The sequence below is a fragment of the Lacerta agilis genome, chromosome 13 (assembly GCF_009819535.1).
Source record: "Lacerta agilis isolate rLacAgi1 chromosome 13, rLacAgi1.pri, whole genome shotgun sequence".
In the NCBI taxonomy this organism is placed as follows: domain Eukaryota; kingdom Metazoa; phylum Chordata; class Lepidosauria; order Squamata; family Lacertidae; genus Lacerta; species Lacerta agilis.
Window position 1 is genome coordinate 30,662,886 of NC_046324.1, and position 25,690 is coordinate 30,688,575.

Genomic DNA, 25,690 nt, shown 5'->3' on the forward strand with positions numbered 1-25,690 from the left:
CAACTATCAGGGGCCGCATGTCGGTGATGGATGGAATCAGAGCCAAAGATGGCTGGAGCCAGAGATTTTAAACACTGTTCCATATTAAGTAATCAGGAATGAAAATCATCCTGCTTCCACTTCCCCCACGGCTGCCTCAGAACAGAAAAGAACAGGCTCAGCAGTGTGCAATTTAAAATAATCTTCCTATATACATAAAAATGTAAGGCTGCCATCATGCAGCCCCCCCATTGGAGGATTTGTAGTGCTGCATCACAATCCTGGATTTCCATGAAGTCAGGGAGGGGTAGGAAGCAAAGGAGAAGGCAAGTTGGCAATGTTGGTTCTAAACACCAACACAGGTTTGAATAAAGCAGGATTGGGGAGACACAGAGGAGCTGCCAGGATATGAGGGCACTTGGGGGATTGGAAAGGGGTGGTGATTGGCAGGAATGGCACGCCCTAGGTATCATCCTAGAAATAAAATCAGCAAAGCAAGTCATGTTTCTATGGGTCCAGATGGGCTGGCGCAGAATTCCCAATCCTATATAGGTCTCCTAAAAGGTAATTATTTTGATGGAGTTACACTAAATGGGAATACAGGGGATTTATTTTCCTTTCATCTTTTAGTGCAGTGGATCAATACAGCTATTGGTCTGGAAAGCAAGTGAACTAAACACATGCAAAATTGAGCCCTTCCAGACAGACGGGTGACCATCTTATTCTCCTTCAAGCAATACAGTTGAAAGTTTTTTTTTTAAAAAAAAAACAAACCCAAAAACAAAGCAATATATTTTGTGGCTGGGGAAGGCAACGCAGCCAGATGGGTGGATATAAATAATAATAATAATAATAATCATCATCATCATCATCATCATCAAATAAAACATTATCCCTTTTGATTGTTCTGAAACTATATAGAAAGAAGGAAGCATTTCCTAGCATGGTATGGATAAGGTAGTTATTGGCTTGTTAATCAGTCTTGTGGGGGCCACCTCTGGTGATTCATGGGAAAGCACTCTGCACGTATTCAGAGGCCACCTTTGTACCTTGGCACTGGGAACTGGTTTGATTGCATTTCCCCATTTCAGCGGAACCTCTCTTAATTTAGGTTGTGCTTACACCTTGCTGCCACCTAGAGGTTTGGTGAGGTATTATGTTGGTTGTGTGTTTTCAGCTTGTTTTCACTGGAAGGAAAAACACACACGTCTCCACGGCAGCCTCCCAAGGAAAGAGTAAGCCAGGGGTCAGCAAACTTTTTCAGCAGGGTGCCGGTCCAATGTCCCTCAGACCTTGTGGGGGGCCGGACTATATTTTTTTGGAGGGGGGAGGAAATGAACGAATTCCTATGCCCCACCAATAACCCAGAGATGCATTTTAAATAAAAGGACACATTCTAATGTAAAAACACGCTGATTCCTGGACCGTCTGTGGGCCGGATTTAGAAGGCGATTGGGTTGGATCCGGCTCCACCACCACTGAAGTTCTAAGGAAGTTCCAAAGTGTTCTGAGAAGGAGGCGTAAGAAAAGGAAGCACCTTTGATAGGGAAAGGCACCTTTCAGGACAGACCAAGGACCACAGAGGAAGTGGCCAGTGACGCAGGGCATAGGAGTACCCTACCTGGAAAATAAAAACCATTAAGTCCAGGGATTAAAATGACCTGCCGCATGTGGAGCTGTGTGTCTGTATATGGGTGAGGTTGGTTCCACCTGAGCCTTTCCACTCCAGCCTCTGAGATACCTTGGCCTGGCCTTCATTCAAAAAGATCCACAGCTTGTGACCATTATCTGTTGTCCAACAACCTGTTGCTTGGGGGGGGGGGGAGAGGGCTCGATGGCTTTGTCAGCAAAACTGGCACAATGGGGGCACTGCAACGAATGGGCGAGATTTCTCCCTGCTCGTGTGTGGTGAAAGCAGAGTGGTTCTTGAATTTTGCTGACCATCAGTTTCAGGAGGCGTTAAAAGGCCCTCATTCTCACTGTCCTGTGTCATGAGGGGAGATTTTATTCATACCTGCTATTTCATCTGCAGATTTTATAAACTGTGTCTCAGGGCCGTCCCAATACTTTTTGGCACCTGAGGCAAACCACAAAATGGTGTCTCCCTGCTCCCCCCCCCCACTCCCCACTCTGAAGGAGGGAGTGAAGATCTACAACCCCAACAAATGGGGAATGAAGATCTACATTGGGATCTGCTGCTCAGGTCTTTTTTTCCCATCTGGAACTTGCTGGAACTCAGTTCTGGCACCTCTCAGGTTGGTGCCATTGCCATTATAAGAGACGAAGGAGGAGTTTGTGGTGAGTTCCGGCACTTCTTTTGCTAGAAAAATAGCATTGCTGTAGTTCCTGCCGCCTGAGGCTAGATCACCTCACCTTGTCTCATGGATGGGACGGCCCAATGTGGTGTATCATAATATAATATGCAAATAATTAAATGCTCAGTTAAGCTAAAAGGATGACACCTCACAGAAATTGTGTCTTAATTGTTTAATCGTGATGTCAAAAGCATATTGGACCACTATCTGAAAGCACAAACACAGGCTTAGGCTGTGTGAGCAAAGCGAAATCTGACATATTTAGGCTTAGAGAGCAGTGGGATGCAAACTTTCTGCAGGGAGGGAGCAAGCACTTTTGCTGCAAGGCAGCCTGTCTCCTATAATCAAGAATGTGTGATTAAGCATTGCCAGAAGCCATTAAGACATGAAGCTGAGCAATTTGCTTTTCGATCCTGTGAATGGCAGGCGGGCATTGACTCAGAAGCTTCAGCTAGGCAGGGGCGTTGTTACTAGGGATCTATAAATCTACAAATGTAGCTTTCTCTCAGTTTTTCAGTTTTTCAGTTCTACACATTTCCACATCAGTTTGCTACACATTTTTTTTAGGAACTGCTGAATATTGACCAGCAGTTTAATGCAACTTATCACACACATTTTTTGTATGCATTTTTGCATAATATATACATTTTTGCAACATATTGCGTTTGTTTACCTTATATTTACTCAAATATGGAATTATAGGCACATTTTACCCTAACGTAGGCATTTTGTACACATTACATAGAGAACCCCACTGCAGAATATCAAATTTTGAAGGAGGGCTACATTTCGGTTTTGTTTATTGTTCCAGAAAGTGTGGATTAGGTAAATTTGCCTTTTACTGTAAAGAGACTCAGATTTCTTTCCCATCCCCAGCTGCTATTTCTTCAAAAGTCTTGAAGTACAGGTCCTGGAAATGGTGGGATAACTGGTCTCATATAACCAACATGCTTATGTCTAATTACCGTGTGAAGGGGTTAATACCATAGAGCAGTGGTTTACAACCAGTGTGCCATGGCACCCTGGGGTGACTTGAGGAACATTAATAATAATAATAATAATAATAATAATTTGTACCCCATCCATCTGGCTGGATTTCCCCAGCCACTCTGGGCGGCTTCCAACAAAAATCAGATACAAAAATATCACACATTTAAAACTTCCCTGAAAAGGGCTTCCTTCAGGGGTGCCCCCCTTTGATTAACTTGCAGCCCATTATCTTCCTGCATATATACAGTACATATCTCCCCAGGGGCAGAATGGGAGAATTCCCACTAACAGTGAGTCCTGTAACGGAACCCAAGTGTAATGCTATAGAAAGAATATGGTTGCCCAAGGGAGACATGGACTCAAAAAGGTTGAAAACTGCTTCCCCTCACCTTGGAAAGAACTAAAACTCGTGATTATTGTTAAACTCCCACCCACATCCATCTGAGAAGCTCAGCATGTGAAGAGGTTTGTGTTGGTTTCTCCAGCTCAGACCACATGGCTGTCACAAGCCACTCTTGAGTGCCTACAAGAGTGGCAATCATAGTTCTCCCCCATTCCCATTTAATCCCCACAACAACCCTGTGAGGTAGGTTAAGCTCAGAGTGAGTGACTGGCCCAAGGCTACCCTGTGAGTTTCATAGCCGAGTGGGGTTTTGAAACCTGGTCTCCCATGTCCTAACCCACTCCCCCCCCCCCCCAGCCACACTTTCAGAATAAAAATTTTCTCGTGCCACACCAAATATTTTTTATTGATAAGAAATACATTGGAAAACAAAAAGAAACGACTCCTAGCAGTGCTTGGTTTTGAAAGGATACCTACCCACATTCTGCAAATAAAAACAATACTTGGATACTATACTGTACTGAAATGTCTAACTGTTTTCTCTGAGTGCCCTTGAATCTTCCTGCCACATTTGCCATCTTTTCATGCCACACCAGTGTGGAGCGCCACATCCTTTGAGAGCCACTGCTCTAACTGCTACATCTTTTGCTGCCTCACTTCAAAAGGTGTTTCCTGCAACACTCTGACTAAAATCCCTCTATCTGAACATTTCATCCTGGTTTTGTTGTTGTTGAACAGAAGCAACATTAATTTCACGCGACCTTCTTTTTCTGCCCTGCAGACAAAAGGCACCCTGTACCACTGCAGCTCAGGGCGACACTGTGTTCTGGCTCTTTCGAAAATAAAGGGCTTCTTTGTTTGGCTGGCCAGGCTTTGGATGAGTCTGGGCTTCTCCTGAAAGTGGGTTCAGGGGAGGAAAAAGCACCCTTCAGAATTCCAGGCCCATTTTTCCAAAACAGCTTATTGGAATGGAAAGTCCTTCCACATGGAGGTGTACAAACAAACAAAATACAGCGGTACCTCGGGTTACAGACGCTTCAGGTTAGAGACTCTGCTAACCCAGAAATAGTACCTCGGGTTAATAACTTTACCTCAGGATGAGAACAGAAATCGCGCAGCATTCTCACTCCTAAATCGGGTTTTCCCAATCTGAGAATAAGCCTAAAAGGGGGAACAGTGTGTGTGTTGCCAAACCAGTCAGGGCCGAAGGGAAGGGGGGATTGCCACGGCGTGGACTGTCCCTGAGAACCGTAGGCTGTCCCCGGGACAGGTGAGGGTGCTGATCCCTTATTTTCAAATCCGAAATTTGACAGCTATGCCCGGGACCCCGAGAAGCCTCCGCGCTTGGACCATGCACTGTCAGCCAGCTGCGAAACGCACCTTCTGCAGCTGCGCCGGAGTCCCCGCCCCGAGGGGCCTCCTTAGCCGGGGGCTGGCCTTCGCGGAGCCGCTCCACCTCCCGACTGGGGCCGGGCCGGGGAAGCGCAGAGGCGCGTGCACTGAACGGCAGCAAGCAAGCAAGCAAAGGTGGCTGCAGCTTCTGGCGAGCGACAGAACCTCTTCGCAGGGGGAGATAGGTGAGGGTTTTTTTTGGATTTCATTTTTGTTATTTTATTTTTTGCGCGGAAGGGAGGCTGCCAAGTTGATGGATGCGTGTGCAACTTTAAAAGAAGAGAGGAAGTAGCACGCGGGTCTACTCGAAAGTAAACCCCGCTCTTTTAAACGGGGCTCTTTTACTCCAGGGAAAGCGTGCCCGGGGGTCGGGATCGTAGCCTCAGCTGGGCGCTTGGAAGACGGAGTGAAACTTGCAATCCGTGGGGGTCGAGAATGTGAGGAGGAGTTGAGAGTAAGGGTGGATCTATTCTATTGAAGTTTGCAACAAAGAGAAAAGGGGGAGGCAACCGCCCTGGGCGTCTGCAGGGGGGGGGGCAAGATTGGGACAGAGACCCCAGCTGCGCCCCCGAATATAATCTCCAGATCCCCAGCTTCCATTTGTTTGAAAAGAGCAAGTTTCTAGCATTTGTAGAACCTGAGATACGGGGCGAAATATGTAAGTGCTATTCTTCTCGTTTTGGGGAGGTGGAGGAAGTGGCCTCGGTGCTTTACTCCTCTTTCCCGCGCGCGCCCCAACACCCCGGGAAAAATCCTGCAGGTTCCCACCCCCGGGACAATCCCACCAAAGGATACAACGAGGATTGTAAGGTAAGAAAAGCAATCACCAATGGGAAATGATACCAGACATTGAAACTTGGGTGTTCGTGTGTAGTTACTTATGAGTTCCGTCCGTCCCCCCATTTTTATGGGGGGTGTGCGGACAAAGGCTAAAGGCTTTTATTGATTTTTTTTTTGGGGGGAGGGGGTCGTGTATGGAGAGGTGCAGGACTTCCCAAACTAATTTAACCCTGGAAGAGCTGATATAGGGGTGGGGAGATGATCCCTTTATTTGTGGGGCGAGGTTGGAAGATATATAAAAAAAATGTCTTTTTAATAAAAGCAACCTTGTGGCACCTTAAAAAATTCAAGGTGTGGTCTCCTTTCTGAAAATTAAAGGGTTCCACCCCCACCTTCAAGGGGAGGAGGGAATGAAAGGCTTTTTTTTTTTAAGGGACATACTAAAGCTGATGGGGTAAAACATGTTCACTTAGAATAGCAGTGCTGCCCTAACTATGTCTACTCAGAAGTAAGACCCATTGAACTCAATGGGACGTGCTCCCAAGTAAGTGGGGTTTAGGATTGCTGCTTCTCTGTTAAAACGGGAGTTTTTATTCCATAATCATGGGGCAACTCCATGCATGTTTACAGAGAGATAAGTAAGTCCTGCTGTGTTGGATGAGGCCTGAACTTTTGTAAATACTGTACAGTTTAGGACTGCTGAATCTGCAAAAATCCTAATGCCGCTTACTGGAGAGAAAGCCCCACTGAATTCCACAGGGCCTACTTCTGAGAAGACATGGTTAGGATTGCAGCATTAAAGGTATTTGGATTCAGGGAAAAACATGTTTGATGGGCAGGGGAGCAATAACACAAATTGTTGGTATGTTGCATTTTTTCAATGTAGTATTTTGTGTGCATGTGTTTGCCACTTCAGTTGTGGGGAGTGTGAGAGAACCTGACTTGCAATGGGCAAAACTTAAGGTGAGGAGGCCACAGTTTTCCAGGAAGGAGCTTGGCATCCGGTCTGGGGTTCCAGAAACAACTGGCCAGCCTGATTGTGCAAGTCCAAGAAAGAAGAGGCAATTTCCTCCCAGCCCAACTCCCAAGAGGATTGCTACTTATATTTTCTTTTCTCTTGTGGGGCTTTGCCTTTCAATAGCTGTCTATCAGGCAGCAGTTCTATGGTTCACCGTTCCTTCAAGCAAGGGTACTGCACCTGTTGAATTTCTGGCTGCAGGAAACTTAACCCAGAAGGTGGCAGCCTGCAGCTCTTGAGTGCATTCAAAAGATATTTGTTTCTTCTCCTTGTATCCCATCCTTCCTCCCAAGGAGCTTCCATGTGTCCCCACCCACATTTAATTCTAACAAAAACAATAACATGAAGCAGGTTAGGTTGCACCGTCGTTCAGCTGCAATAATTGAGGGTGGATTTGAACTCTGATCTCCTTGGTCAAAAAGTATTTTGCGTGCTGCCAACTCTGTTTTATAACCGTTCACATTTAAAGTTGTGGATTTCAAGTTTTTTAAAACTGCTTCACCCACATTAGCTTGGCAATTTGGGCACCAGCCCTGTAATATTGGCCAGTCCTGTATATGCAGAGTGTGATGAGAGAAATAGAGCATGCCTAGGACCAGTGAGTTTGTGACTGATGTGAAATTTGAATTGGAGGTTTATTTTACACTTTATAGCTTTTATGCCCATCTCCCCAGTGTCCTCGGGGCGTGGGCAGGCTATGCATTTCTTCTGCATCCATGTTATCGTTGCAACAACTCTGTGTAGGCAGATTACAGCTCAGTGTGTACACTGTTATGTAGCCTTATGATGTGTAGCTTCAAGAAGTAGAGACTTAAGTTGCTCTTTTAGACCAACAAAAAATACTAATCATTTATGCCAGAGATGGGGAGACGAGACATGGGGCAGGTGTCAAACGTGGCCCTCTAGAACTCTTTTTTTTCTGGCCCTCAGGACATTCACCAGGCCACATACTCCTACATACCCTCCAACATTTCTCCGATAAAAATAGGGACATCCCATTCCATAATGATAATTTTACTGTTTATACCCCACACATCTTCCTGGGTTGCCTCAGCCGCTCTGGGAGGCTTCCAACATACCGCATATAAAAACATAATAAAGCATTAAACGTTTAAACAAACTTTCCTATACGGGATTGCCTCCAGACGTCTTGGGGGGGGGGGGTCGGATAACTCCATAACCTCCAACATTTCTCTGATGGAAATAGGGACATCCTAAGGAAAAGTGGGACATTCCAGGGTCAAATCAGAAACCGAGACAGCTTCTCTAAATCAGGGACGTCCCTGGAAAACACAGAAACTTGGAGAGTTCTATAGGCCCTGATTTGCACTCTCCTTGAGTGTTTTTCCCTGGCTGGAAGGTGTACCTGAACTCTTATCTTGCCTCTTGTTTGCTTGTATGGAAGCTAGAGAGAGCTCTCTGTGTGTGCATGGGTACAAACCAGTTTATTGCACCATATACCGGTATATTCAGTGATCTGCCCCCGCCCCCCACTAACATGCAGCCCTTGTGAAGTTACCCCAGCAGGGAACGCTGAAAAAGGTTCTCCCCCTCTCCCTCCCTGATTTACATCAGTACTGGAGTTAAGCATGTCTACTCAGAAGTAAATCCTATTGAAATCAGTGGGGCTTAATCCCAAGATAGTAGGGGGTAAGGACTGCGGCCTTCATTAAGGATTTATTTCCAGGCCTCCTTTGGGAGATAGCTCAAGCAGGGGAAGGATTTGTCTCATGAAAGCACAATACAGCGGTACCTCGGAAGTTGAATGGAATCCGTTCCGGAAGTCTGTTTGACTTCCAAAACGTTCGGAAACCAAGGTGTGGCTTCCGATTGGCTGCAGGAAGTTCCTTCAGCCAATCGGAAGCCGTGTCGGACGTTCGGCTTCCAAAGAATGTTCATAAACCGGAACACTCACTTCCAGGTTTGCGGCATTCAGGAGCTAAAAACATTTGACTCGCAAGCCGTTCGGGATCCAAGGTACAACTGTAGAATGGAAAACGAAAGCAGGCAACTTATATGGCAATGGTACAAAATTCTTCAGAATGTTAGGCTGGTTAAAAATAAATAATTCTATATAAGGGAAAAAGCAGCCCAAAATAAGATCTGGCTAAGATCCATTCCTTCCAAGTGATCTTTCCATTAGTATTATTTTTTTAAGCCCCACCCCCAAACAAAAGTTGAAGCTTGGGAGTGAGAAGTCAATTTAAATATGCGGTAAAGAGTCATAAAAGCAGTAAAATAACATTCTGTGATAGGAAATGCAGAATATAGCAACATACACTCAAACAGGGGCTTCAGCCTGAGGGCCGGAGGTAAAAATGGGTTCAGCAATGAATGAAAATGATAATTTTGTACTGCAGGATTGTTTCTTCACACATTTGCAATCCCTTCCCAGCCCTTTGTCCAGGGAAGCAAAGAGACACTGTGAGCATTCAAGGACACTTTCCAGCCAGGCAAGAACACTCAAGGGGGAGAGAGTGAATGAGTAGTGGGCTGTGGGGCCTGGAGAGACAGGCAGGGAGGGCCTGGCAGAGAGGCCTAGGGGGCTGTGTTTGGCTCCTGGGTCCAGGCTTTCCCGCTCCACATTAGCTAGAGAGAGTAAAGCAGCCTTCTCTGGGACATGAAAGCTAACAGCACTGAAGTCTTTGCAACCAAGGTGCCACCACAAAGAAGCCCCTTCACCAGATCAGCGGTTGACTGACTGGCAATGCAGCTGGCCTTTCATATATCCTTGCTCCTGAAAGGTTACTAGAATGCAGTGGTGATTTTTAAAACGTTTGCAAAATATAATTGAGCTTGGCAAGTCCTGGGAAAGTCCTGTGGCTGCTATGTCCTGAACCTGATTAACACTTCTGAATAGTCTTCAAGGGCAGCCCCAATGTACACCCCTGACCCAACTGCGGTAGTCAAGCCTCGATGTGACCAGACGGTGGATATCTGTGGCGAGACTTTCTCTCAATGCAAGAAAAACTGTCAAGTCAGTATGTTAACATTGGTGTAGGAAAAGGGGCTGGATTAATTGATGGGCCACACATATGCAGTGTTGATGGTGAAAACGAGCGGTTTTGGCTTTTTAAAAAAGTGGGTGAGGATCCTTCGGGTTGCGAGGTGCGTTGAGCGTGGGCTGCTTTTTTGACAACGCAGTGAAATGTATCTTAATTGCTAGGTGGAAAAATCTCGTGACAGCTTGTTTGATGAATTGCTGTTGAATCACCGGCATCCGTGCTGAAAGCCTTGTTATTATTGGTATTGTAATAAAGTTATCTCCATCCCCAGGGGCTTGGAGTGGGAAGCAATATTTCCCAAGGCCTCAAAGTTTAGTGGCTGGAGCACACACTATGCCTGCAGAAGGTTGGAAGATTCAGGACAGATAAAAGAAAGGACAAGCACACAGTTAAACTGTGGAACACTCCCTCCCACAGGAGGCCACAGGATGGCCACCAACTTGGATAGCTTTTTTTTTTTTAAAAAAGGACAAATTCATGGAGGAGAAGGCTATCAATGGCTTCTAGCCATGATGGCTGTGTTCTTTCCCCACTTTTGGGAAAGCAGGATGCCTCTGGATAGCAGTTGCTGGAAGCTAGTTTCGGGAGAGTTGGGGATACTCTTCCTGAGGGTTTCCCCCCAGGCATCTGGATGGCTTTCCTTCCTGTTACAGCTTGGGCTGGATCAAAGGCCTGATTCAGTACGAGGCAGCTATCTATGCTCATGGGTGAAATGGTGTTAGATATATGAGGAGCAGTTGCAACGTGCCTCAGTCCCACACACGTATCTTTTAACTGCACCAAATGGCAGAGCCGGCCGGAAACATATTGCTGCCAGCGGAGACAAAGGTTGGAAGAATCAGGACAGCTAAAAGAAAGTAATTATTCACGTGGTACATAAACAGTGGAACTCCCTCCCACAGGAGGCAGTGGTGTCCGCCAACTTGGATGTCTTTAAAAGAGCATTGGACAGATTTATGTAGCCAGATATGTGCATCAGTGCCTATGTTCTGCTGAGACAGTGCTGTTGTGCTCAAGTCCTGCTTGCGGGTCTCTCAGAAGAGCCACGTAAGGCCATGAGACCAGGGTGCTGGGCTGGATGAGCCTTTGGCCTGAACCTGCAGGGCTCTTCTTGTATGTTCTTCTGTTGGATCGCTTGTCCTGTGTCAAGATAGCCACATTCAGGCATTTTTCTGAGCACACAAGCTCTGCATCCATGGACAGCAGCAGCAGCAGCAGCGGGTATTTAGAGGCACTGAGAGGAGAGGAAGAACATAGCCCTTTTGGCTAGCAGTCATTGATAAACTCCTTGTTCAGGAATTTGCCTGATTTTCTAGGAAAGGCACCCAAGTTAGTAGCCATCACTGCCCCTTGTGGGAGTGAAATCCCGTAGTTAAACTATGCGCTGCATAATGAAGGACTTCCTTTTGCCTGACCTAAATCTCTAGCATTCAGCTCCATCAGATGCGTCCCGAGTTCTCGTGTTACGCGAGAGGGAGAAACAACTTTTCTGTGTCCATTTTCTCCTCTGCCGTGTTTCCTCTTGCTTGCCTTTTCTCTAAACCTAAAAGCATGATGGGACTTGGAGTGCGGCAACATCCGGAGATCGCCCAAGTTGAGGATGTTCTGTTTTCAATCAAGATTACAAGACAGTGCGATGCTATAGTAATACAATTTGCCCTTTCGCCTGCTTTGTGTTTCTGTCTCAAGGTCTAGAGAAGCATCTCTTTTTACCAAGGCAAGGTTCTTGTTGACACACCAGATAATGCAAGCAGGGGCCAGGGGGGATCCCTTTTCCCCCTCACAGAGCTGCTGGGCCATGTTGCAGTCAGTCCTCTGTTCATGTCACAATTTTGCACAAGAGCAGAAAAGCCACCTAATGAAGGCAGGACTCGGTTTCCTGAGAATCATTGCTTTCATTAAAAAAAAAGATACTAGGGGCTGCTTCCCCTGCCCACTAAGCCCCACACTGCAGCTACAGTTTTTCTTACAGAAACAGTATAGAGACACAATCAAGTTTCTAGGCCTTATGGTTGTAAAAGATACGCTGGAATGTAAATGGGCTGTGTCAGAAGCCAGAGAGATGGGTGGATAATCTTTCTCATATTTGGCTGTCCAACTTGGTATAAGGGCAGCTTCTTGCATTCCAAACCTCTTTGGAGGTCCTGCTCTGGGTGCCCCCTGCCAAATAAAGTAGGGTGGGTAACAAGTGTGTTTTGTGTGCAGGGGCTTCTTAGTGGCGGCCCCTGCCAATTACAGAGCAGCTTTTGCAGGCAGCTTCACCTCACACCTTCTTTGTGGTCTTTTGCTCCAGCACTAGACCTTTCTGTTCATTCAGGCCATTTATGTTAGCAAATTAATATACTACTTGATTGTAAAAAAGCCAATGAACCTCAAAGTGGTTTACGAAAAAGAATAAAACAATGAAATAAATAAAAACAGTTAAAAACACTCATGCAGAATGTTTTTCAAAACATAATTGAAAACAATGGTAAGCTAAAACCCAGATCGAAACACATGCCAACACACGTCTTTTGTTTAGACAAGCCTGCACGGAACATAAAGACATGTGTTGTCAGCACGTGTTTTAATCTGGTTTATCGCTGATTTTAGCATATCACTGATGGCATTACTCGCCTTCAGGTGTTCCTGACATGCTCCTGGCTGGGATCGCACCTTTCTCACATCTGGAGTTGTAGGCTAAGCCAGTGGAGATTGATTTTAATGTTTTTTTGCCTATCTCTTGTGTACGCATATAATTTTTGTTTCATGTCTTCTCCTCTGTTTTAAAGCACATCTACCTGTTTTGATCCTGTGCACATGTTGATCTATAAATATGGTCCCTGTAACCAATGTTTCCTGGCATGCCTCTTCCTCTTCCATCTCAATTTGAGCAAGAGTCAGGGGTGTGGTTTTGCCACCCACCCAAGTACCTTCCCAAACTCCACAGATGTTTCTCTCCAATCTTGTCAGATGGGGTGGTATTGTGAGTCCTGAATCAATTTGCAAGGGATAGAAAAGACTACTTCTGCTATGATCCTAACCCCGCTTACCTGGGAGTAAGCCCCATTGAATTCAGGAGGGCTTCCCTTCTGAGTAGATAGGGTTAGAATTACCTGGGAGCAATTTATCATTTGTTTTCAGTGGGGCTGACTTCTAAGTAGGCAAGTGCTTGGATTTGCATTGTTAATATGGCACATTAATTAGCCAGACCAGCACTATGCAAGCAGCACAGTGAGATGGTAGAGTCCTGGGATGGTAGAGTGGACTGTGCTACTTCAGACTGCATGGGGGGGGGGAGATACCATTTGGAGGACTCCCTCTACATAAAAAATAACCTCTCTGCAAGGAGAAAGTTTGCTCGCCAAGGAGGGCTGGAAACATTCTTCCTGATGTGCTACTTTTCTCATTGCAGAGATGCCTGTCAGTTTCACGAAGGGGAGTGTTGAGTAATGTTATTTCCTAGCTTCAGCCTGAAATAGGTCCATCTTGGCACTTTGAGATATTCTTCATCCAGCTGCCGTATGTAGATTTGGCAAGAGGGCTTCTATTGGGAGGAAGGAAGTAGGGTTGCGCCTGTTTCTGGCCTTTGAAAGCATTAAGCAGAGGAAGGGTTGCTTTTTTAAAAAAATGTAGTCAGATTTGTTGTTAGACTGCTGCTGAAGTCATGAGATTACAGTTTGCCTCAGTTAGCAGAATTGGAATTTGCAAATGTAAAGTGCTTAAGCCGTGGCTTTGTCTGTTGCAGCACTTGAGTTTTTAGTCGTAGGTGCTATAGCAGCCTTCACCAACCTGTTGCACTCCAGATCTTTTGGGCAGCCACTGCTATAGTCCGAAACATCTGAAGGGTACCCAGTTCGGAAGGCTGATCTGTTTCCTACGTTGTAACAGTTTGCTGCGTATCACAGTACATTCTTCTTCTCCTCTGATGTTGCAACAGTTTGCTGTGTATTATTCCTCTCTCTGTGACCGTCCTGTGACAAATGACAGAAATCTGTTTTCTTGGTCTGACCTCAGGGGATCTGGCTGGGAGGGAGACAAAGGCTTCGTTTCCGCTTGTGTTTTGTGTTCTGAGCAAGCAGGGCAGAGAGCAAGGGAATTGGATAAGCGCTGGCAATTAAGTGAGTCAGCCCCATGCCTCTGTTGTGTTTGCCTTGATGTGTAAACTGAAGGGCGACAGCCGTGCTATGGAGGCAAAAGAGTAAAACTATGGCTGTTGTGTTTCCCCTCTCTCTGCACCGTGTGGTTTGTAGAAATACAGAAGCACTGTGGCAAGAATCAGACTGATGTCATGGCGCTGGACCCCGCAGGCTGTGCTTTAGCTCATTCATGTTCATGTTTTGCTCTGGGGTGGCCAGAATTTGGTTATTGTTTTGCATAAATAGAAGATCATCCCTGCTTGCCCAGCCAGCCACCCTTATTTATTCGGAACATTTGTAGCTGGCTCTTCATCCAAAAGGGCTCCCAGAGCAGCTTAAATACAGGACAGTTCCTGCCTGCGGGTTTCTGGGTGAAAAGCCACACACATAAAAGAAAAAAGGGACTGGGGGGGGGGGGCAGAGGAAGAATGCAAACTCAGGTAGCGAGTTTGACAGGTTAAATAGACTTGTCATGACCTGCTGGAATGGAAATTGTTCCGGGGCAGGATGGCTGCTGGTGTGTGTGTGGAATTCACAGAGCTATACTGCTACTGAACATAGGGGCTTTAGGAAGGCCAACCTGGCTAACGTTTAAAAAATGAATAAATACTGGAGTACGGTATATACATTTTGCCCCTCTTGAATAAATACACTACTCTGCTCCCACCTCCATAAATGCTTTAGTTTGTGTATCAAATTTGCCAAGCGAAGCACTGTGAAACCTTTCCATAATTGCCCTAGCTAGTGGATTGGGCAAACTGCTTGCCTAGATGGCTCTGGGAATTTATGAGCACAGCATGGATATATTCTTTCTCTCCCCCCTGTTGTTTTGTCTCTAACATCTGGTATAGTACCCCTGGTAATGCAGGTTCTATTGAGAGCTCTTACCTCCAGCAGCTGTTCACGGGATAACTTTTCTTCTTAAAAGCCTCTCCCCTCCTGGCCATACATTTAAAGCATGCACACACTGTAGTTTGTTAAGGGTGCTGGGAACTGCAGCTCTGTGAGGGGTAAACTACAGTTCCCAGGATTGTTTAGGCAGGGAGGTAGGGAATGTGCTTTAATTGTACACACGGTGTATTCACAGAGACAGCATTGCTTAATTGGTGTCAGTTGCTCTGCCCCTTTTTAACTGCCTTACGCCAACTTCCCACTGAGTTTGGACCTTTGGAATCTTTAAGCCATATAAAATATCAAATACTCAGTTTTGGGTCTTTTTTTAAAATTTATGGCACTTGCAATTTTGAACTTTATTTACGTATTTAACCATTTGAAAATTATTAACAATAATCAATGAAATGCTGCTTCAGATAAAATTCCTCCGGATCATAAATATTCCTGCAAGAAAATAAAACTTAACAGAAATTAACATTTGCTCTAAAAACAAACAAAACTCCAAACCTGGAGATAATTGTTTTCTGGGCCACACTGCCAAGAGGGAGACTAGTTTCCCCAAAATTTATTTCTGCATTTGCTTGCATATCTCGCTCTTAGATAATATGTTATTTTCGCCACTATGAAGATGGCCCAAACTTTATTAACCCATTCCTTTCAAGGAAGGAATAACTTAACTTTCCAGTTTTGAGCCGTCAAGTTTTGTCTTTTTAACATGCTCTGACTGCTATTTGGTTCTAAGTGTGTGTGTGTGTGTGTGTGTGTGTGTGTGTGTGTGTGTTTAGGTCTTTGATTTACCATGAAGTGTGAGGAATTCCTTGTTTCCAGCAGTGTGATGATACTCTCTGGAATTTGATGGTGGGTTGGAGTGAATGCATATTATTCCTCATGGGATCTTGACTTCATTTGTTTTGTTTTTTAAAAGTTATAACCTCTTCATACCCGGAGCAATTAAACAGAGGATGAGGAGGGAGGGAGAGAGAGAGAGAGTCTGTTCCCGGATGCTCTCCTACTAATGAGCCTTAAATTTTTGTTCTTTCACTATTGTTACAAGGGGTGGAAAATTGTCACATTGACGTGAGGTATTAAGCAAAGATCCACTGCATAATTCATGCAGTTGTCTATGTGGGAGCTTCATTGATGTTGGATCTGAACTCTCTGTGTTGAATTGGTTTCCTGTTGCGTTTTAGGGCATTTTTCTGAGCGAGAGTCTTAGTAACGTGTTGCCATTTCTATCATTTATTATTATTATTATTATTATTATTATTATTATTATTATGGTACTTATTTGTCGCTTACTCAAAGTCATTTATAGGTTTGTTTGTTTTTAAAGAAGCGTATAATATTAAAATACAACAAAAGATTGCAAAGCATGATTAGCTAAAAGTCCTCAGCCTGCAGTTAGGTAAAAAAGGACACATTCTGCTCTACCCAAAGATGGGCACTAGGACTGGGCAATATCATCCAAAACCGGTTTGAAGTCCATATTGTGATATCAGTTTCATAATTTTTGACCTGGCAATATATTGTGAATCCACGATGTCTGTGTGTTTGTGTTTGTGTGCATGCTATGCAAAAATCACAATGTGGGAAAAACAGTGAAGCCAGCCAATCGGTATATCACAATGTTTAGCTGGTAATAAATCACAATGTTGAAAACCAGATAGGCCTACAGTGGTACCTCAGTTTTCGAATGTAATCCATTCGGGAAGACGGTTCGACTTCCACAACGTTCAAAAACCGAAGCATTTACTCAATACGGAAGCCGTGTGGCGTGTTCGGGTTCTGAAAAGTGTTCAAAAACCGAAGCAGTTGCTTCCAGGTTTTTGGTGTTCGAAAGCCGAAACATTTGACTTCCGAGATGTTCGAAAACCGAGGTACCACTCTATCACTCAGCCCTAATGGACACCACTTCAGAGCATCATTGTAATGGATAGCTGAGAGAGAGCGGCATGAGCCAAAACTAAATTAATGAGAAGATTGATCAATTAAACTCCTGCCTCTAAAACAAGACCTCATCTTCTGTTTAGGACTTTGAAATGTCTTCAGAATCTGCTTCTGCTCACGAGCAGCCTCCTTCTCCAGGCAGCCTCCGACTCCCAGAAGGGCGGCGGATGAGGGAGCGTTCACCGTCTCCGATGAGAGGCTACCTCATCCCAAGCCCGCTTCCGACGCGGAGGACGCGCACATTTTCAGCGTGAGTATCAAGGGCAGCAGGTGGGATGGGGTTCTGGACACCCCCTGCCCTCCACTTTCCTCAGTCTCCCATCTCTATTTTGAAATGGGCCTAGAGCAACCAGTTAGGAATCACCATGAAAAAAAATAAAATGAATAATTAGGGGGGGGGGGGAGAAGAAGGAGGACACATAATTGCATAAAGTTTGCATGCTTATATATGTTTAAAAATGCAAATATGGAAATAGCAGCTTTAATTTAAGTAGAATTGCAATACAGTGGAACCTTGGTTCTCGAACGGCTTAGTTGACTAACAAATTGGCTCCTGAATGCCGAAAACCCAGAAGTAAGTGTTCCAGTTTTCGAACGTTTTTCGGAAGCCGAACGACTGATGCAGCTTCTGCTTGAGTGCAGGAAGCTCCTGCAGCCAACCGGAAGCTGCACCTTAGTTTTTGAACCTTTCGGGAGTCAAACAGACTCCCAGAATGAATTAAGTTCGAGAACTTAGCAAGCAGAAGAAGACAGGGCAGCTTGCAGAGCTGACGCACGGGGAAGAAGCTTCTCTGCGCTTCAGGTCTGACCATCTACGGCAGGCGTCAGGCAAGGTTATCTGGCCATGGGCTGGATCCGTCCCACGGAGCTCGTCCGTGGGCCGGACATGTGCAGCGTGATGCCGGAAATCACGTCTGCGCATATCCCCGGTGCCGGAAATTGCGCCTGCGAAGAAGCGATTTTTGGTGTCTGGGCATGCGCAGACGCGGTTTCTGGTATATGCGCATTCGCAGATGCCATTTCCGGCGCCACTCGGCGAGTCCCCATGCCGTACTGTGCCGGTTTAGTGCAGCGTGCAGGGGACTTGCTGAGCGGGTGGCTTGGTGACCAGGCGGCTCGTGAGCCGGTGGTTGCTGATGCCTGATCTACGGAGCTCACCAGTCCCTCCTGCTTGTGCGGGCAAGCAGGAGGGACAAGGCAGTTTGCAGAGCAGACGCGTAGGGAGGCTTCTTCCCTGTGTATTAGCTCTGCCTGTTCACAGAGCAGCCCCACCCCCCCTCTTCTGCTGGCGCAGAAGCAGGTGGGACTGGGCAGCATTCCTGCACCTTCCCCCCCCCCCCAGAATAAGAGCATTGCATCTCACCAAAGTGGGCATAATGCAATGGCCTCTGTGGCTCAGCCTGCCGTCCACCGAGGAGCTAGACCTGCTGATGGGCAACTTCCCATCAAATCCAAAATAAGGAACCAAAAGGAAGCAGATGGACTTTAGAGGGCCATCCTCCATCAAGTAGGACACACGGACAGGGCCGTCTTAAAGGGATCGGCCGCCCTGGCGCGACGATCCCTCGGTGCCCCCGGTGGGCCTCCTCTCCGCCCACTTCCCTCCCGCGCTGGCTGCCCCTCGGGAGGGGGGGGTGGGGGTGCGGGAGATGAGGGGCGTGGCGCTGCAAGCTGGCCGCCCTCCGGAGCCCCAGCTGGAGCGCTAGGAAGGGCGTACAAAGCCCCGCGCCGCTCCAGCGCCACGCCCCTCATCCCCCGAGGGGTGGCCAGCCGGGAGGGAGGTGGGCGAGCGGGGGGTGAGGGGCGTGGCGCTGGAGCGGGGCTTTTCGCGCCCTTCCCAGCGCTCCAGCTGGGGCTCCGGAGGGCAGCCGGCTAAGCTTGCAGCTCGCCTGCCGGCGCGCGAGCGCCCACCTGCCCATGGGGGCAGGCGCGGGTTGGGGAGGGGGCGCCTGGCATGCCGGCGGGCTCGCTGGGGCGCCCCTGGGGGGCCTGGCACCCTGGTGCACCACGCCACCTAGCCCCTATTACGAGACGGCCCTGCACACGGACACCCTAAATGTACCCCAACGTGCATGCCCGACAACTCGGCACTGCACTCTCCCTCTTGCCACGGCAATAATGAACAGAGCTTTGCTTACGCAGTCACTTACGGACACACTGTTGAAGCCATGTTTATGGAAGACAATCTTACTCGGCTACGAGCGATTGCCAAAGAAGACAATGACTCTGGCCACTCACCTCTGCAAGCCTCGTCTTGCCTGCTTCCTTCTGTGATCACCTCCATACAGCACACCCAGGAAGCAATTACTCTGGCCGTAGATGTTTGTGAGGTCGCTGTAGATTTCCACCAAGAGTTGGTATCGCTGAGACAAATCCCTGATATGCAACCCCCTACCCCAACCCCCCATCCTGCAAAATACTGAATTGAGCAGCAGAGTGTAATCTCTCAGCCTCTGCAGCTGGCGGCTGGGTAACTTGGGTGTGTCACTGACTGAATCCCCTGGGGCTCTGAAGGTTAGCTCAGCTTGCAGCTGAATGACATTATGACAAGCGGGGAAGTACAAATGACTCTGGGATGGCTGGCTATGTCACAATCGCACCCCGGCCAGAAAGCTCAGAAGTTGTGCTGGGAGGAGGGAGGTGGCGGGCGGGCGGAGAAGCGAGAGGGCATGGGAGCAGAACAGCCTACCATGCTCTGTAGGAAGTTGTGCCCTCTCTCACTCAAGGCAGGCGGGCTTCTCCATGGCGTCGGAAGGTCTTAGGTCCAGTTCGTCAAGGTGAGGAAGGCGGCAGATGGAGGCAGAAGGATATTGCAGATTTTGGGGGAGATTCAGGGGGAAAAGGGGAGACCAAAAGGGTCTAGGGGATAGAGAGGCTCCCCGGTGAAGAACGGATGCAGAGTTTGGGAATTTTTAGTTTAGGGTAAGATGCGGCGTGACGGAATATTATAGAATAATCCCTGGTGTGGAGGAAACGGATAGATAGAGAACCCTTTTTCTCGCTCCCACTAGAACCTGAGGGGGACATGCAGGGAAGCTGAATGCTGGAAGACTCAAGACAGATAAAAGGAAGATCTTCTTCACGCAGCACAAACTATGGAACTCGCTGCTGCAGGGAGGCAGTGATGGGCACCAACTTGGGTGGTTTAAACAGGATTAGGCAAAATCATGGAGGAAGATAAGGCTGTCAATGGCTTCTAGCTGTGATGGCTATGCTTATGAATACTGCAAGAGGGGAGAGTGCTGTTGAACTCTGGTCCTGCTTGTAGGTTTCCTAGAAGAGGCACCTGGTTGGCCACTATGAGAACAGAAGATGGACTAGGTGGGCTGTTGGCTTGATCCAGTAGGTTCTGATGATGTTCTGATCTTCTTAGAAGGGCATGTCTTCAAGGCCAGTTACGAGCTCTGCTTTGTCCTTGGATGATTCTGACACTTTTTTTTTCCAGATTCTGATTCCTTCCTACAAATGTAGGAAGCTGCCTTATACTAAATCAGACCATTGGTCCATCTAGCTCAGCATTGTTTACACCAGACGTCTCCAAACTATGACCCGCAGTCTGGATACGGCCCGAGGGACTTGTTTATCCGTCCCGACCCCTACCGCCCACTGCTGCCGCCCGCTCTTACCGGCGTGGCGCAGCTGCCCACGTCCGGGTCAGAGGAACACTGGAAATAGCTTGTGTGCATGCGCAAGCGTCATTTCCGGTGCACTTCTGGGTCGGAGGAGGCCCGTGCTCATGCACACAAGCTATTTCTGGTGCTCCTCCTCCAACCCGGAAGTGCACCGGAAATAGCGTGTGCACATGTGTATGGGCGTGCGCTCCCCTACCCTCTGGCCCGCCACGCGATCGGCGCTGGAAGCACCGGCCCAAGGCCGGGTAAGTTTGCTGACCCCTGGTTTACACTGACTGGCAGCAGCTGTTTCAGAAAGTTTACTCCTTGGTGTCTCCAGGTAAGGCATGGAAGAGCCTCTTGCCTCAATCCCAGGAGAGCTGCTGTCAGTCATTGTTGATGGCTGGGCGCTAGATTGGTCTGGCTCAGTGTAAAGCAGTTCCCTGTGGGTTGCATTTGAATCTAATCTAACTCTTGAGTAGACCCTCTTAAATAGATGGGCATGACTAATCAGAGTCCATCAAGTTCAGCATGTCTACTCTGAGTATAATGTAGTTGGATGCATCTCTGTGGATGAGATTCACTTAGTAGCCCTGCATGAAGGCATCTGTTTGTGCAGTAGGGCTCCCCACCCCCCAAAATTGGCTTGCGGGGGGATTGGGAGAACCCACAGAACAGCACGCGGGAGGGGGTGATCTGGCAAACAGATGGAATATTTGTAATAGCGTGGTGTTGAATTTCACCCCATTTTCCTGCATTCTGCAGCATCGTGCCCAGTTCTCTCTTGACAATCTGAATTCTGCTACCTGCATACATTTGCCTAATTTCTGTTCATTTTGCATGCTTTGTTAAGAATATAGGGATACTGGGAAGCTGCCCTGTGCCATGTTTGACCATTAGTCCATCCAGCTTAGTATTGTCGGAGGCAATCCAGGGTTTTCGGTAGGTGTCCCTCTGAGCCCTACCTGAAGATGCCGGGATCATACCTGTGGCCTTCTGCGTGTGAAGTGTGTGCTCTGCCACAGTTCATTTTTCTTCTGCTAGTCGTAAGCGGGTGGTGACACTGAAGCACCCTGTGGCATCACTTCAGCTCTTATTCAGGCTTCTCTCAGGTTTCTCAGCTTTCAGCAGGCATTTTGCTCTTGCGCTTTCCTCCATATGGACAAGAAACTTGACTTTTAAAAGCAGCCACATTAATTCCCAAGTAGCTGACTTCTGCGGCCTAGTGTAAAAAGAGGTGGAGAATGGTTTTCTGAACTTGCTTTTGTTCCTCACAGGACGACGAGAGCCTCTGAAGGGCCTACCTACAAGGGAGTGTGTAAGTGTTTCTGCCGCTCCAAGGGCCATGGCTTCATCACGCCTCTCGATGGCAGTCCAGACATCTTTGTGCACATTTCCGAGTAAGTGAGGGGAGGGGGAGAGCATGGTTTTGCCCTTCATTTTTTCATCCTGAGGGGGTGCATTATTCCCTTCAGGGCAACCTTCTGGGGACCACATGTCAGCAGTGGTAGGGCTGGATTTAGGTTTGATGAGGCCCTAAGCTACTGAAGGTAATGGGGCCCTTTATATGTCCAGCTGTCCTTTGTCAACAACATATTATCACTGTTTTTTGTGTTGAATATATGCTATATGGTAATTTATGGACCTAATAGGTATCTAAAGCCATTTGCAAACGTTGCCGTGCAACCAGTCCATGCAGAATGTAGGCACCGCATGTATAGAAATGAGCAAACCAGTGATATTTTAGGGAGCAGGCTAGCAGGCGGGGCCCATTACTTACATCATAGGAGCCTACACAACACAAAACACTATTGCTGTATGTAGGTTTTATTCTATTTGTTTATTATCTTTTATTTTGGAAATGTACATCCAGTTTTTTTCCCTTTAATTTTTTTTGGGGCCCCCAAGAGAGTGGGGCCCTATGCTATAGCTTGCTTAGCTTATATGGAAATCCGGCACTGAGCAGTGAGCCAGGGCCAGAGGCAAAGCTGGCGGGGCAATGAATGTAAATTTTACCTATGCAAAGCCAGTTGTTTTCTGCACAGTCTTACACACCCCACTCCACACAGGCAAGCAAAATGCACCATCAGAATTCAAGGACACGTCCCAGCAGACAGGCAAGAATGCTTGTGGTGTAGAGCAAAGCTAGTGAGGGGGGTGGGATGATGGCCTGGGGAGGATGAGATGGAAAGAGTCTCCACCTGTGCCCTAGAATGAAGCTGAAGCCATGGTTTGTTACTGGCTTACCAAGCTTCATTTGTCTCTTACCTATGACTCAGCATTATGTGCAAATCTGCCTCCCCCCTTCTTAACTGTGGTTTGTACAGCCGCCCCAGGCTTGGTAGCTAAGCCACAAAGGCCAGAGGCCAAGAGCAGCTGGAAACCCAAGCAAGCTGTGGAGAAGCAAGCCTTGGTCTGCGTGATGGTCTGTCGGACAACTCGTGGCTAATCTGTGGTTTGCTATACACAAAGGATAGGCTTAGCATTGGCTTTCCAAGGCTTCTGAGTTCATTCACCCCTGGACGAGATATATAACATTGCCATTGACCGCACCACAACTTCTTAGTCATGTAAATGAAGCAAAGTCATGAAATATCAACATTTATGAATCACCAGTCACTGTTGTATTGTGGAATCATTAAGATACAGAAGTTGCAAGGGAGGTGTATTCTGTACATGCCCATGACCTTTATTTCTGAGGCTCAAATTTCCCAATTATTATTATTATTATTATGGAGCATTATGATGATTATGATTTACCCACCTTTCACCCCAAGGTGTGGGTTACAACAATTAAAACCCAGTAATAAAACAGTTTTGAACTGGTTACAACCACAGAAGTAGGGTGGGTCCTAAGAAACACAATTCATACACTTGTTTTCCATCCCCAGGGGTGAGTGAGTAAATATCAACCCCTTTGGGAAAACCACGGTTTAGTGTGAACCAGATGAATGAATAAAAACATTGTTGTGGGTTCTGCGTTCCTTTTTGAGTTTGTTGCTTTTGGGCATGACCAAGTTGGGAGGGCAAAGTCCTGTGATGGGATGAATGGTTCATCTAGCCCAGTGGTTTCCAAACTTTTGGGGGCTACCGCTCCCTTGGTTCCATAAACGCATCCCCAGTGCCCCTTACACTACCCTGTAAGAAGCATTATTCAGCAAACGGCGGTTTGCACGACCCACAAAGGAAGATAACAACACAGTAAAATTCAAAACGGTAACGATTGATTGCGCATTTATTCAAAATCCAATTGAAACAATTCAGTTGGAACGAAGTAAACCAAATGGATGACCTTGATCCGTCAGTCTGGTAGCCATTGATGCCTCCAGAGACCCTCTGCTGCCCCCTTGCCCCTCTTAGGGAATCCCTAGGGGATGCCACCCACTTGGGGAACCACATGGGCAATTATTTTGTGTCTTCTCTCCCTGCTTCCTGAAAGCATTGAAGGAGAATACGTCCCGGTGACTGGGGATGAAGTCACCTACAAGGTGTGCACCATCCCTCCGAAGAACGAGAAGCTCCAGGCCGTGGAGGTGGTCATCACTCACCTCGCTCCGGGGATAAAGCACGAGACGTGGTCAGGGAACGCGATCAACTCCTAGGCCGCCCTTACGCCGAAGCCGCCCCGATCGAGGAAATGCTGGACTTTCGGTATTGTTCAACAACTGATACTGACTTGAGACTTGACAGACGAGTTTTCTGCGTATTGAGTGAGGTGGAAACACCATTGTAATGGGGGTCCAAAGGTGGCCAGAGTAACGCCCCCGCTTTTATACAAAAAAAATTAAAAAATCGCAAACGGCACAACACTTAAGTTGACCAGGAAGATGGGATTTAGTTACGGCTTTGCTTTTTTTTTTTTTAACAGATACCCAAAGGCCTTAGAAAGACTTAACCAAAACATAGCAAAACAGCGCAGGTGCCATCTCTCCAGATGATGGGGAGCATGACTTGGAGCCTGTAAATTTTCTGTTTTGGAGGGGACTCTGCATGGCAAGGGATACCAGCATTCCCTGGGTAGATCACCCCATGGAGAACTTTTCTGCTTGACACCACAGGGACTCACCAGTCTAATGAGCAACACAGAGGCGTACCGAGCTGCTTGGCTGCCAGGGGCGGCAAGCCTCGCTCCGTAGCGTATGCGTCATGACGCATGCGCTACGGAGCGTAGTCCGCCTGGACTCCCAAGCCGCTGCCCGGCACCCCTTCCGTGCGGTGGCTGCTCGTGCGGAAGGGCTGCCGGGCGGCGGCTTGGGAGTCACACTCGCGGGGTAGTGGTGGCGCAGTGTCACCCTCCCCAGGCTGGAACCCGGGGTGCACCGACCCCAACGCCCCGCCCTCGCTACGCCACTGCAGCAACAGCACTGTGAAATTTGCCTGTCATTGTAGAAGTCATCTGCTGGTGGGATCCACTTTCCTAGAAACATAGGAATTCTCTTGGTGTGCCCTCTGGGTTTCTAGGTCCAAGGATGCCCCCTCAGTGGAGCACCAGGGGGGAAGCCCTAGCAGGAAACACCTTTCCCTTCTTTTCATTTTGTGCTGAGATTTTTACAGAAGCCAATGCCCTAGCCCCTGGCAGAAAAGCGCAGCCCGCCTGAACATTTCATAAACATTTGATACGCGAGAGTAGTGTCTGCCGTGGTTAGCTCGTAATTTGGGTTGATGAAAACTTTCAGGGTTTTTTCTTTTAAAAAACCCAGCTCTTGATTTTTATGTCCTCCTCGGCCCCGTTTGCACAACTCACACCAAACCATGGTTTGCTTAACAAACTACAGATTTATCCCATGGATGATAAAACAAACCCATTGTTTATTGCACTAAAATGTGGTTTGTTTTAAAGCTGGTCTTTCCCGGTAGCTTGGCAAGTGTTTGTGGTGAGTTGACTAAGCAAACCTTCCTTTGGGGACAGTGCTGCTTTTCTTCGTGACACCAAGTCACAGCTAAAACAAACCAAGGGTTGTAAGTCAGTGACAAACCATGGTTTCAGCTTGTGGTTTGTTGGCAGTAAAGAAGCCATAGCTAATCCACTGAACAGGGTCCAGATGATCTGGTAAACAACAGTTTTAGTAAACCATGGCTTAGTATGAGGAAAACAAGCCACTGTAGGTCACGTGAACTGGTTTGATGTTTGAACCCTTCTGGTGCATTTCTTCAGCTGGCAAAGTATATTATTTTTAGTTAGTGATGTGTTTGTGTTTAATGCACAGCTAGCTAATTCCTGCCTCCAACTAGGTTTGTAGCTAAACCATATTTCAATTTTATTTCAATGCCATCTAGTTGTTTTTTCCCCTAGTAGAA

The 25,690-nt window shown here is 47.2% G+C and overlaps 1 protein-coding gene across 1 annotated transcript; it reads left to right on the top strand.

The window, feature by feature from the left end:
- Window positions 1-5,136: 5,136 nt before the first annotated feature.
- CARHSP1 (calcium regulated heat stable protein 1) lies at window positions 5,137-24,254 on the top strand. The gene is made up of 4 exons (XM_033167228.1): window positions 5,137-5,204; window positions 16,865-17,031; window positions 21,670-21,792; window positions 23,832-24,254. The coding sequence occupies exons 2-4, from the start codon at window positions 16,874-16,876 to the stop codon at window positions 23,992-23,994; spliced, it is 444 nt and encodes a 147-aa protein (XP_033023119.1). The 5' UTR covers window positions 5,137-5,204; window positions 16,865-16,873; the 3' UTR covers window positions 23,995-24,254.
- The last annotated feature ends 1,436 nt before the right edge of the window (window positions 24,255-25,690 follow it).